This window comes from Portunus trituberculatus, chromosome 21, assembly GCF_017591435.1.
Source record: "Portunus trituberculatus isolate SZX2019 chromosome 21, ASM1759143v1, whole genome shotgun sequence".
Taxonomy (NCBI): domain Eukaryota; kingdom Metazoa; phylum Arthropoda; class Malacostraca; order Decapoda; family Portunidae; genus Portunus; species Portunus trituberculatus.
The window spans coordinates 2,088,471-2,102,338 of NC_059275.1; the positions used below are offsets into that span (position 1 = coordinate 2,088,471).

The 13,868-nt window shown below is 43.3% G+C and overlaps 2 protein-coding genes across 15 annotated transcripts in view; both read left to right on the top strand.

Moving 5' to 3' along the window:
* Positions 1–9,553, top strand: part of LOC123507162 (neuroligin-2-like) — a 40,874-nt gene extending 31,321 nt beyond the window's left edge. Inside the window, exons 4-11 of one of the 3 annotated variants that reach the window (XM_045259816.1) lie at positions 1,126–1,311; positions 3,021–3,193; positions 3,819–4,002; positions 4,588–4,871; positions 5,640–5,775; positions 6,316–6,451; positions 7,162–7,269; positions 7,883–9,553. In XM_045259816.1, coding sequence (XP_045115751.1) covers positions 1,126–1,311; positions 3,021–3,193; positions 3,819–4,002; positions 4,588–4,871; positions 5,640–5,775; positions 6,316–6,451; positions 7,162–7,269; positions 7,883–8,048 — 1,373 coding nt within the window. In that variant the 3' untranslated portion in view covers positions 8,049–9,553. The remainder of the gene's footprint in view (positions 1–1,125; positions 1,312–3,020; positions 3,194–3,818; positions 4,003–4,587; positions 4,872–5,639; positions 5,776–6,315; positions 6,452–7,161; positions 7,270–7,882) is intronic. The other 2 variants (XM_045259818.1, XM_045259817.1) reach the window with 2 other exon arrangements.
* Positions 9,554–11,610: 2,057 nt separating this feature from the next.
* The window catches only part of LOC123506987 (glutamine and serine-rich protein 1-like), a 37,134-nt gene continuing 34,876 nt past the window's right edge, over positions 11,611–13,868 (top strand). For 7 of the 12 annotated variants that reach the window (XM_045259458.1, XM_045259461.1, XM_045259459.1 and 4 more), the window contains exon 1: positions 11,611–11,641. In XM_045259458.1, coding sequence (XP_045115393.1) covers positions 11,623–11,641 — 19 coding nt within the window. In that variant the 5' untranslated portion in view covers positions 11,611–11,622. Of the gene's footprint in view, positions 11,642–11,700; positions 11,865–11,921; positions 12,128–12,211; positions 12,490–13,868 lie in introns of those variants that run through there. The other 5 variants (XM_045259469.1, XM_045259464.1, XM_045259470.1 and 2 more) reach the window with 5 other exon arrangements.

Genomic DNA, 13,868 nt, shown 5'->3' on the forward strand with positions numbered 1-13,868 from the left:
ACACACCCGGTAGCTCAGTCGTTAGAGCGCTGGCTTCACAAGCCAGAGGACCGGGGTTCGATTCTCCGGCCGGGTGGAGATATTTGGGTGTGTCTCCTTTCACGTGTAGCCCCTGTTCACCTAGCAGTGAGTAGGTAGGGGATGTAAATCGAGGAGTTGTGACCTTGTTGTCCCGGTGTGTGGTGTGTGCCTGGTCTCAGGCCTATCCGAAGATCGGAAATAATGAGCTCTGAGCTCGTTCCGTAGGGTAACGTCTGGCTGTCTCGTCAGAGACTGCAGCAGATCAAACAGTGAAACACACACCGCGTAGTGTAGTGGTTAGCACACTCGGCTCACAACCGAGAAAGCTCGGGTTCGAGTCCCGGGCGCGGCAAGGCAAGGCAAATGGGTAAGCCTCTTAATGTGTAGCCCCTGTTCACCTAGCTGTAAATAGGTACGGGATGTAGCCCTAACCCGAGGGGTTGTGGCCTCGCTTTCCAGATGTGTGGAATGTTTTGTGGTCTCAGTCTTACTCGAAGATCGGTCTAAGAGCTCTGCACTAGGCTCGCTCCGTAATGGAGAAGACCGGTTGGGTGACCATCAGACGACCGTGTTGGTGAACACACAAACACACACACACACACACACACACACACACACACACACACACACACACACACACCACGCAGTGTAGTGGTTAGCACACTCGGCTCACAACCGAGAAGGTCCGGGTTCGAGTCCCGGTTACGGCGAGGCAAATGGACAATATTCTTAATGTGTAGCCCCTGTTCACCTAGCAGCAAGTAGGTACGGGATGTAACTCGAGGGGTTGTGGCCTCGCTTTCCTGGTGTGTGGAGTGTGGTGAATTCTCTCTCTCTCTCTCTCTCTCTCTCTCTCTCTCTCTCTCTCTCTCTCTTTGCTCCACTATTTTCAAAAGATTTTAATTGAAGTGACCCAGGTTTATTCTAAGGCCTTTTTTTATGGTTTTAATGACAGATTAATCTAAGATTTCTACGTTACTAACAGGAGAAACACTATTGAGAACAACGCAGATCATCCCTGTCGCATTTAAAAATAGCTGTGGTGAGAGAGCAAAGCGTTTCAGTATCAAAGCCTTTCTCTCTTATCTTCCTCCTCCTCCCCAGGGTTCCTATCCACGGGTGATGAGGCGGCACGGGGTAACTGGGGACTTTTAGACCAACGCCTCGCCCTCCTGTGGATCAGAAGTCATGCCCGTGCCTTCGGAGCCTCCCACACCAAGGTGCTCCTGCTGGGAAACTCCGCGGGGGCAGCCTCAGTCATCCTGCACCTGGTGTCCCCGTTGTCCAATGGTGAGTGGCAATGTTAGGGTGGGCGGCGGAGGATGTCAGTAGAGAGCTCAGTGGTGTACTAAAGTGGATGCAAGCTGAGGACTTCTGTGTGGGAGAGAGGAACGAGTGACAATCTATGAGAGAGAGAGAGAGAGAGAGAGAGAGAGAGAGAGAGAGAGAGAGAGAGAGAGAGAGAGAGAGCATCCATCACATTTTTTTTTATTCTCCATCCTACAAAACCCATAATCGCCTTGCTTGTTCTGGATACTTTTCAAACACTAAACTAACCTAACTTCTTTGGATAGAATTTTCTACGCAGTCTTCACACCGCACTACGCAGCGTAACCAGTATAGTGAACACTGCGGGGACTGGGAGTGTGTCTCGAGTGTCACCTGTGTGGAGTGAACACATGCAGGAATGCGCAGCGCCACAACACGAGCAGCGCAGGCGACACACCACGGGAATGCTGCGACAGTTTTCAGTATATCGTGTCCCAGAGTGAGGGAGGGAGAGAACTGCTATTAAACAAAGGCTCCAGTCAAGTTACCGAATCCATAAAGTGTGTTTCTTGAGTGTTATGAACGCCTGGTGTTGGTGTAATGAACCTGTCTTGACGTGTTTGGTGAACGTACTGTATGCTATGCTTGATCCTCATATCCTGTGGCAAACTGCGGCTGCTTGGGTTGCTAAAGTTGGCTCAGTGGCTCAGATAATGAGGGAGAGAGCGAGTGATGAGGGAACGGTGGCTCCCCTGTCACCCGCACGCCACCGCGATGACAAACAGGCGCATGCCGGTATACACACACACACACACACACACACACACACACACACACACACACACACACACACACACACGTCTGTATTCTTTTCTTCCTTTTTTGGAATTTTAACCGAGTTTTAAAGATATTGTTATCGATAAAGTACTGAAGGAAAAATACGTGGGTAGACTTCGTCAACATAATATTTTAATTACTCAATGTAAATATTTTGAGTTGAGGACAAGCCACTTGCTGAATTCCTTCCCTTTCACTACACCTCCTCCACATCACGTGTCCACCTAATTAATGAGCCACGACTGTACTCTGACCTTTTGCCTTCCTCTGCTACTCGTATTTGTGTGGGACGTGTCGCTACCACACGCCACCCGCGCCGCTCCTGCTACGCCTGTCTGTCTATCTATCTATCTATCAATATGTTTACCCGTCTCTATCTGTGTTTGTCTCCGTATATATCTCTATCTATTTGTTTATCTATTATCTACATATCTGTCTGTCTATCTATCTATTTGTCTGTTTGTCTACATATCTAATTCTGTCTTTCTATATATCCGTTTTTTTGTTTATCTGATTATTCATGTTATCATTTATCTGTCTATCTAAACATACATCTCTCTCTCTCTCTCTCTCTCTCTCACACACACACACACACTACGCTCGCGCGCGAGGGTGAAGTGTGTTCCGGGGCGAGGGTTGGGACGCGTCGGCGTGGCTGGGTGGCTGGGTTGCTGGCGGTGACAGCTTGCAATCCAAGTCTTTTGTCTTGAAGTAATTAACGGTTGGGTTGCTATGGAGGACGGAAGCTTTTGGCTTCACGCACTTCCGTCTTTCTCGTTAACCAGGTAGGGGTTCTTCGCCCCCCACACTCCTCTTCCCCTCCCCACACTGACACACCGGAACACACCAACATAAAGCTGCTCCCCCCAACCCACACCTCTTTTTCCTCCCAGGCCTCTTCACCCGCGCCGTGGCACTCTCAGGCTGCGCCCTCGCCCCTTGGTCGCTACAGGCTAGGCCGCTGCACTTCGCTCAGAAGCTGGCGACGGACGTCGGGTGTTCACAGAGCGACACGCGGGAAATGGTCAGCTGCCTTAGGATGACGGACGCTGACACCATCAACAAGGTCAGCTGCGCCCCCTGCTGTCCGCCTCTGTACTCCAACCCGGCACACTGTCGCTTCGTTGTCACTCACACACATTCCTTGTGCTATTCTTCATTTTAGTTTGCCTTTACATCTTGTTATGACTTCTGCTTCAGTACTCAGTTTTTCCTAGTAATGAGCCCAGTCTCGCTCCTCAGATAGATAGATTGACTATAAGTGGAAAGGTGATAAGGAAACCCAGGCTGGGTTAAAATACTTTATTCTCTAACGTTTCGACCTAGAGGCTCTAGGTCGAAACGTTAGAGAATAAAGTATTTTAACCCAGCCTGAGTTTCCTTATCACCTTCCCACTCATTAGTCCTACAACTACACAACAGATTCACTGTAGTTTCAATACAAACACTCGTAAAAAGTATGCAACACTTCTGAATGTATGCATATAGATGACAAGTACACATATACCTAAAAAAAAAAAAAAAAAAAAAAAAAAAAAAAAACATAGAAACATAATCCATACAATAATAAAGCACAAAATAAGAAATACAAACGCATCACCCCTGACTGGCCATGGCCGTTGTATTACCTCTCCCTTCACTCTTCCCCCGCTGCCCAGTTCCCCTGCCTCAGTCTCCTTCTCCTTCTTCAGGTGTACGGCGAGAAGTACGTGCAAGACGGCTTGTGGCTCGCGTTCGCGCCCGTGGTGGAGGGGGATCACCCAGCCGCCTTCCTTCCTTACCCTCCCCGCAGACTGATGGAGGAAGGCCGCCTGACGCCCGTGCCGCTGGTCATGACCCTCACGCGGGACGAGGTCACCATCTGGTTCAGTAAGAGTAAGACAACTCTCTCTTTCCACTCACTCCTTCGCCTTCCTTCACTGTCACTCCACTTCACTCCACTACACACTGACTCCACCCTCCACTGCACTACACACTGACTCTACCCTCCACACCGTTGCTCTTCTTTCCTTCGTCTCTTCCTAAGTTCATGTCTTGTCGTCGTACTGCTAAATGATTTTGCAGTCTTTATTCTTTACTTTCCTTTTTTGTTATCTAAATGAGTACTGCAACCTGATTGTTTTACTATTATTATTATTACTATTATTATTATTATTATTATTATTATTATTATTATTATTATTATTATTATTATTATTATTATTATTATTATCATTACTATCATTATTATTATTATTATTATTGGTTTAGTTTCCGTTTTCTCTCTTCGTGGCACACTCCACACTCAGATGTTGTCTCTCTTTACCTTCTTAAAGTAAATGTCTGACTCAAGAGGTCACACCTTTGCACTCACTAAATCAGTGGGAGCACTTTGATTGACAATTCAAGTTTTGTCTCCACCAAGAGTGAGCTCCTTCACTTTTACCTTGCCCTTACAAGTCCTGACTCGCTTCTTCTCAGCAGGACAGAGTGACATCACCCTGGAGGACGCTGAGAAGTGGATTGACATGCTCATGAAACAGAAATACCCTGCCTTGGAGCCTCTTGCTCTGGCCGCCGTCATGCATGTTGTCCGCGCCTCCTACCTTTACGCCCGCGGCCACCTCGCTAACTCCACCACCACCACTACCACCTCCACCACTGCCATCACCCCCACCGACGTCACCGCAACCGCCTCCAACACGACGAGCAACAACACCAGTACCACGGGACGCTCCATGGCCCTCACCAAGGTCGTGGCCGATGTAGGTACCAGAGTGAAGCGTGGCTTGTATGGACGGGGCCAGAACAGATTGACTATTGTGTAGGGAGGAATATCAAAGGTAGGGACGAATAGTATGTGAAGATTTACTACGAGGATTTACAAAGGATTCCAAACAGGAGTAGATCTTCAACTGTTTGTTTAAAGAGAGATATCGAGAGTTGGGATTACTAAGGATTTCAAACAGTTACAGATCTTTGAGTTGGGCTCTTTTATTTCGCCATCACTGTTCGATTACACTATGTAGGGACGGGACATGATAATAGATTGTAGGAGATACCGAGAGTAGGGGTGAGAAGTAACAGAACGAGGGATAGCAAAGTTTCCTTCCAAATTACTACTATGGTTTCAAACAGGAGTAAATCTTTGAATGTTTGATGCCCAATTTGATTCTACAACACTAAGTTAAATCTAAAGCATGACAGGAAAACAATCATTACTGTAAAATAAGAGTAAGGAGGTGTGGTGGAGAGTATAAATGTTTGTTGTATGAAAATGTGCTGTGTGTATAGAGAAGGTGGGAGCACAATGCGGAGACTGAGGAGCATTAGAAGTGGAGGAAGGAATCAGCCTAATCAGATACTAGATAGATTTATTAACCAGAGACAGATACCAAAAAAAAAAAAAAAAAGCTTTAACCATTACTAATTTCAAATCAAAACACTTGAAACGTACAACATGAAAAATAGATAAATATACTCAACCTCACTGCATCTGATATAAGATTGTGACCCTTGATGACCTGTTGCAGTTGATCTCAGACCTTGGGCTTCGCGTGCCGTGCGTGGAAGAGGCGCGGGTCCTCAGTCGCTGGACCACCATTTACCTGGCCGAGTTCTCTTACTCCTCGCGGGACGACGTGCGTGTGGGCGGCCAGGACTGGATAGGTGAGTAGCGCGGCACGTTTCTCCCACACTGGGGCTTAACTCTCCTCGTCAAAAGCGTTATTAGAGAAATTTCTAGTAGATTTTTTATGTAAGAAGGGAAAACTGGCCAAGGGCAACAAAAAAAAAAAAAAAAAAGGCCCTTTTGGTTGCCAGTCTCCTTATATATCCGCCAGGGTTAGAAAAAAGACAGGGATAGATGTCTTGAAACCTCCCTCTTAGAAGAAGTCAAGTCATAGGAAGATGGAAATACAGACGAAAGCAGGGAGTTCCAGAATTTACCAGAGAAAGATATGAATGACTAATAGTATTGCTTAACTCTTGGATTAGAGAGTTGGACAGAATAGGGTTGAGAGGATGAAGAAAGCCTTGTGCAGCATTGAGGGAGTCAGTATTGTAAAAGCAAATGGCGACTCGGAGTTCGTAGTGCATGAAGGGAGTCTGTTTCGCATGTCTCAGTGTTTACAGTTCAGTGCATGGAATGGTCTGTTTTATAGAGGGAAAAGTTGACTCAAAGCTTACAGTGACTTCCCATCCTCACAGGGTCTTACCACGAGAGTGAGCTTCAGTTTGTGTTCGGGCTGCCTTTCCTGGGTCTCGTCAACACTCTGAGGAGCCCGCAGGACCGCTCCGTGGCCGCCACCTTCATGAAGCTCCTTGCATCCTTCGCACACTCAGGGTAATATACCATTAGCCTGTATTCTAGAAACTTTTGCTCTCTCACCACGGTTATTGTCAAAGGCCACAGAGATGATTAGTTGGTTCTCAGATGTGTATTTCCTGTTAATAACACGGGAACCCTCTTAATATGCAATTAGAACAGTATCAACACTTAATTAGAACCTTTTGTAAGTAATTGAGATGCAGCACAGAAGTATTTCAAAATGTGTTGTTGTGTAAGGTGTATAAGGTGTGAAGTGGGTCAGGGCGTGTGGTCTTGTGCAGTAAGTCAGAATAGAGGGCAATAGATTGTGGAGTGAGGAAAAGACTGGAGGATTGTAACGGATGAACGCGTGATTCATAGGATACTGTTATAGTTATGTACGATATTACTCTCTCTCTCTCTCTCTCTCTCTCTCTCTCTCTCTCTCTCTCTCTCTCTCTCTCTCTCTCTCTCTCTCTCTCTCCAATTTGATGGCTCATACAATTTGTTTTCATGATTACCTTTAAAACGTTTCGTGTGTGTATAACTCCGGAGCAAGAATGTTTTAGCGTTCTTGTATTTTTTTTTTTTTTACCATACTTAGGATGTTGTTCCAATATCACTGTTTTAACATATATGCACTTTTGTTTCTTTTGATGTTTTTAGCGGCGCCATATGACCGAGATGTTGCAACACCATAACTCAAAGCACTCACTCTCTCACTCCTCTTCCCCACACACACACAGGACCCCAGAGCTATCAGGAGTGGTGTGGCCAGCCTACAATCAATCACACTTGGTCCACTTGCAAATGAGTGACAGCCTCAGTTTGGGATACAATTTGGTGCAGCCGAGGTACAGTATGAGTGCTTATAGCCGCGCCGCGCCATACCACATCCCTTCACCGCACTGCTTACCTGACCACCACAACACAATGTCATGCCACCACCACACCGCTTCACCACACCGTCTCATTTCACTATTCCACATCATTTTATACATTTCATCACGTTTAGCATTTATCACTATACGTTCTCAATACAAAGTGATATGAATGGTCATATTATTGGAAAAAAATACATATATGGAAAACTACTAGTACTACTACTACTACTACTACTACTACTACTACTACTACTACTACTACTACTACTACACACACACACACATAATAATAATAATAATAATAATAATAATAATAATACTATTATTATTATTATTATTATTATTATTATTATTATTATTATTATTATTATTATTATTATTATAGTAGTAGTAGTAGTAGTAGTAGTAGTAGTAGTAGTAGTAGTAGTAGCTGTTGTAGTATTAGTAGTAGTAGTAGTAGTAGTAGTAGCAGTAGCAGTAGCAGTAGTAGTAGTAGTAGTAGTAGTAGTATAAAGTGCAGAAGCATTAGTAATATAGTTGGTATAGCAACATCAACAACAGCATTACAATTGGTTTGTTTCAGGTTGTGTTTCTGGGAGGAGCTCATTCCTCTGCTGACGTTGTGGCCGATCACGCCCCCAAAGGACGACCGCAGCGTCTCCTCCTGTCTCGCCCCACCCTTGCCTCCTTCCCTCATGGCCTCCTTATCGTTCTTCATCCTCCTTTTTCTCAGAGACCGGCTCACCTAGATATCTTTTTTTTTTTTCACCCCGCGGAGTTGCACCTCATACACTCATATTTTCTGCATTTTTCATAATTACTGATGTTTTGCCAATCAGTGGCGGTTCCTTTTTTTTTTTTTTTGTGTGTGATGATAGGGAGGGGAGGTCGTCTTGTTATATGAACACTCACTCATACACCCAATACACGTGTTATAGTGAGTGATTCAGTTTGGTATTCAGGTTGGGGGAGTAAATACAATCACTACCACCTTAGCTGTTTATTATGTTTCATCTATTTCTTATCCCTATCTCGGTTCTTTCACCAGCATCATTTTGTATCTATGAATATTATCAATATCTACATATCACGAATTTCATCTTTAGAAATTAAGAAATCAGGAAATGACATAGTTTTGTTCTCATGTCCTCTCAGCAAGACGAAAAATGAGTGATGTGCGGTGTTCCTGCTGCTGGTGGTGTAAATATTATGGTACAACAACATTACAACATTATACTGTCGATGTTTTGAATAGTCAATGTTTTCCGAAAACATAGTTTTCTAGAAATGTGGAGCTTGAAGGCAATGTTTTATTAATCAGTGTTAATAAAATGTTATGTTTAGATTCAAATCAATGTACTATAGCATAAAAATGTAGGGAATTTGATTATATCCCTTCTCTATAACTTTCGGGAAATAGTTTCTTGGTGAATTTCATGATGACAAGAGTGTTGCATTCATCAACCTCATTAACTGGTTAGTGTACACATCATTTTACATGCATGACATCGCTACATGGGTTCAATACTGAGTGTTGTTAGCTGTGGTGCCTCTCCTCGCTTCGGGAGGAGCCTTCGTGCAGAGGAATTGACGATCGTTTTCCTTGTCACGGTCACTATACCCATTCACTGAACAGTCACAACTCGCCGCGATCACTTCTGCACTCACACATAGGCAATACAGACACACAAGACGCGGCACACTACACAACGCTGCCCATCCACACCACCTCTTAGAAGATGATGGAAAGAAAAGACGAATTCAGAGGGCTCTAGGAGACGAAAACCAAACAGCAACAATCTTCAATCGTCGCAACACTCCAGGTACACGTAACATCTCGTTCCCTAGTGTGTGCCAAGAGGCTCCAAACACTCCAGGGACCCGTAGTTGCTGCGTCCCTCACTCTGCTGCACCTGGCCTCCCACAGAAGCAGAGGAGTGCTGTACGCTTCATCATTGGCTGGCGTACCACAGCGCACTGATTCCCGCCACACTGGAAAATTTCATCCTTGACATTGCTATGCACAAAGAAATATGATCTACAAAGTGTCTTTAATATTGAGAAGTCTCAAGATCAGGGATCAAATACATTACAAATGAACCCAGCTATAATCTTAGTGTCATCAAGAGTGTGAAATATCATCATCCACTGTAAATAACGATATTGTAAATTTGTATGTACAATTATTATACTGTACTATGCATATACCACAGTATTATACCGCAATACACCATTAACACTTACCGCCTTGGATTGCCCCTGGTTTCATTTCACTTCCTTCTCCCAAGGACGCCCTTCAGTGTTCTATGCCACGAGGCATAGAACACTTTTTTTTCATGACTCTTGACTCGAATTCACAATGAATAAAGAGAATTCACTGCTTACCTTTGACCAGATTTAGGCTGTTCCATTGTTGATGTGTTGAAGGGGTGTGCAGGCTGTTGTGAAATTCTGAATGTGACCACGAAATCGGCAAATACAAAGTTAACACTAAACAGACTTGCAATTGGCTAATCTCACTTAAGAGAATTCCTGAAATAGCGACGAAAAAAGGCAGGTGTTTGTCCTTCATATTATAAAACTACTGCACCACGAAAACCAAAATCCTGTGTGAATATGATCTGTTCATTCTTTTGTCAATATATATATATATATATATATATATATATATATATATATATATATATATATATATATATATATATATATATATGAAAAAATGTACACCAGCTTTATTTATTTATTTATTTTTTTGTAATGGGGAAGTGCGAGCTAAGGGGTTTGTGGCTCAAGGATTGTTTAGTTCGCTTTGCTCGGATCGACTGCGCTTCATATGTTCCAATATTAAATGTTTATTTTGGATAAGTTTATATTCCTTCCAGCCAAAATTACAGAAGACCTTATTTTATTGATTTACGTTACCACAATCACTATGTGTTATCAAACAATTAAAAACACGTTTTGTCAAAATTTTCGGAGTGGACATGAGCAACGTCGCATCGGATGTGACGGGCTGATCTACTTTAACCAATAAATTAATTAATAGTGGACATATCTTATATAAATTTTTCCCGAAACAGTGCTAGTAATTCCTTTCTCTACACTCCCAAAAGAAATTTGAAATCCTCTATACTTACTTAGAAAATGGAAGTGCCGGTTAATACCCATGTCCTTATCCCACGGAACTGTGCAAGTAAAAAAAAAAAAAAAAAAAAAAAGTCGGACTCTCCGTGGTTATTTCATATATTCACCAAATAACATATCAAAAGACTACTGGTGATAGGTTATATACACTACATACATACAACTGATGGGAGTTCTTACTCTGGTAGGGACATCAACCCCATAGACCCTTTCGTAAATGAGATTGAGCAAAGCCAACATGGGTGTGGAACACAGGGTACATCCGCACAAGCGGACACTTTTGGTAATGACACCGCCACTGCTGCACGAGTGCCTTCTCTCCGTCATCACCGGTCATCATCTGGTAACACGGGTTCTATATGTTTTATGTGTCTTGTAGGTACATTTTGTTTGAAAATTTGATCAGAGCCAACTCCTTCATATCCAGCGTTTTATGATGTCACAAATGGGAATTACTGGTCAATTTCTGTTTTTAGGGAAGAAGAGGGAAGGGAGGGCTTTCATTTGAAGACGTAATGAAAAAGTCATCAGGCAGGATAATGCTCCATTATGAGGATGAAGTCGCTGCAACCTTAGCGAAACCTGAATGCCGCACACCCAAGATTTATGGTGCTATGTTCTAGCACAACACTAGTTCACGGGAGGCTTTGGCTTGCTGTCACAAACCCGGGAACCACTTCTGTAATCTAAGCTAATATTACATAAGCACATCGAAATTAACCCATAGCGTTTATGATATTTACTTTTTTATATCCATTTTAAAGGTCCGAGATCAATATTAACTAATTCCTGAATACTGGCATTAGCCTCATTTGTGTTATGTTCACTGAGCATAACAGCATGAAACAAGACCATTCAGGCAGACTGCATGAGCCAATAGAGACAGAGGTGATCGGAAAGAAAGTCAAGATGAGCGTGGCAGATTAGGACAAATGGTAAAAACCACAAAGGAAAGTGAGGAGAGAGGTGAATAAATTAACCAAAGAAGATGTGAACGATAAACACACCGAGGAATAAAGATTACAAGGCAGGCCACAGTGGAGGAGGCTTATATACACCTTTATTTCCATCTACTAAGAGGTGGGAAGGCTGAGACAACAGGAATATTTAAAATTGGCGGGTTGACATGCTTTACCTTGCCGCCGAGAGATGGCCCTTCCTAGTAAACTAAACTTGAAAATGGCGTCCATGAGTAGTGGTGAGTATTGCCTCCTTTACTCCCTCGATATTTACAGGAACACGCGCTGTGAAATGGTGACTATCTATTAGCTATCGTGTGGTGATATTGGAGTGGCATGGCGGAAGTGAAATACAGTGAGAAGGAGCAGTGACAGGAGGCGGACAGCGCGGTGCCGCCTGGAGGGGGTAGGAGGGACTACTCTTGCCACCTTTGTCACATCCTTCCCCTACACACTACACGGGTGAGATTGGGCATAATAAGATGTGTAGTGTGGTGAAAATAGCCTGTATCACCAAGGAAAGCTGATCTATTTGTGTGTTGGTTGGTGCCTTGGGGGAAATATTGGCTTTCCTTGTGATCGACGGGTCGGGACTTGATTCCTTCAAGACGCTGGAATTGAAGGGACGAGGAACAACCACAACCTCCCGCTCCCTAAGCACGGGCAAGGGCACGCTGCTGCACAGGACAGGGAGACATTACAGGCTGCCTCGTGATGGGTGAATGGTGAGGTGACTGCTGTGTGGTGAGGGAAGGTGACCGAGAATAATTGTGAGGCGGTTTGTTTTGGTTTGGGTGGGCACAGGTGCACGGTGGGGCAGCATCTCACCCTGTACTCGTGCCACAGTGCCTCGCCCTGACCTGCACTGTCACCACTTTCTGGCCATTATTGAAGCCATCTTAGCCTACTCATTTTGGCACTAATGATTTATTTTGGCCACAATGAGGCAGGTGATGCGTGTTGGGCACCGTGGAGTCAGCAGGGTTCCTCACCTGGCATACGTCACACACCCAGGGATTATTTAAATAACCTTAACCTATTTCGAGACTTGACTGTTATGGTTATCAATTTGTGATCTCTATAGTAGGTAAGGATCAGGAGTTTAAACAATTATGTAATTAACTAAATCTAAATGTATTTTTAAGCTGCCCCTTCGATGGAAATACTAATGCAACAACAAAACTAGGTAAAAATATATAATAACTCCATGGCACATAACTTTCCTTTTTCACATGACTACTTTTTTTTCTTTTTTGGTCAAGGACAAAAATGGCTAAATTTAATGTAACAAGAGAGCTATGCCTCTCTTAAAGAATCCTTAAGATTGAGAAAATATTTTGAAAATTCAAGTAATATTCAGTCATAAAATTTTTACTTAACATAACTCAACAGGGTAGGATTTGTGCCTCTAGAATCCTAGACCCTCTATTAAGGACACTAACCTAATCTAACCTGTGGTGAGGGTGTCTTTGCCTCTGCTTGAAGCTGCCTTAAGGACACTAATTTTACTTCAGGATATCCTTTAAGAACACTAATCTAATTGTTGACAAAGCACGATGTTAAGAAAGCATGTGAAGGATTAGTAAGTAACCTCTGATTGGGATCAGTCTAATAATGTATATTGGGTAAACATTGAGAGCATGCAGCTCTATTTACTGTTGTTTCCAGCTCTTACCCTCGACAAATTAGGGGACATGGTAGGAAAGTGGGCTTCTTGGGTGAAAAAACTGAAATATGAAATATCACCTCTTGCCACCAAAAAGAAGTTGGGAGCAATCCACATTGGTTCACTATTTATATTTTTATTGTTTATATTTGTTCCTTGTAAGATGTGATCCTCCCTGGAATAGCTGCCTGTAGTGTGTGTGTGTGTGTGTGTGTGTGTGTGTGTGTGTGTGTGTGTGTGTGTGTATTTACCTAATTGTAACATACGGGAAAAGAGCTATGCTCGTACTGTCCCGTCTCCATATCTACTAATGTCCAGCTTTTTCTTAAAATCATGAATATTCCTTGCGTTGATCACTTCCACGTCTAAACTATTCCATGCTTCCACCCTTCTATGAGGGAAGCTATATTTTTCACATCTCTCCTATAAGTGGCCATTTTAGTTTTTTCCCATGCCCTCTCGACATTCTTTCATTCCACATACACAGATCTTCCCTATCCATTTTTCCATGCCAATCATCACTCTGTATATTGCTATCAGGTCTCCCCTTTCTCTTCTGTTTTCCAGGGTCGGAAGTTGCATTCTGTTCAGTCTGTCTTCATAAGTCAAATCTCTTAAGTCAGGCACCATTTTTGTTGCAGCCCTCTGTACTTTCTCTAGTTTCCTTATGTGTTTCTTTAAGTTCGAGCCCACTGTATTGTTGCATATTCAAGCCTTGGTCTTATCATTGCAGTAATTATTTTCTTCATCATTTCTTCATCTAAATATACGAACGCCACTCTTATGTTCCTCAATAAGTT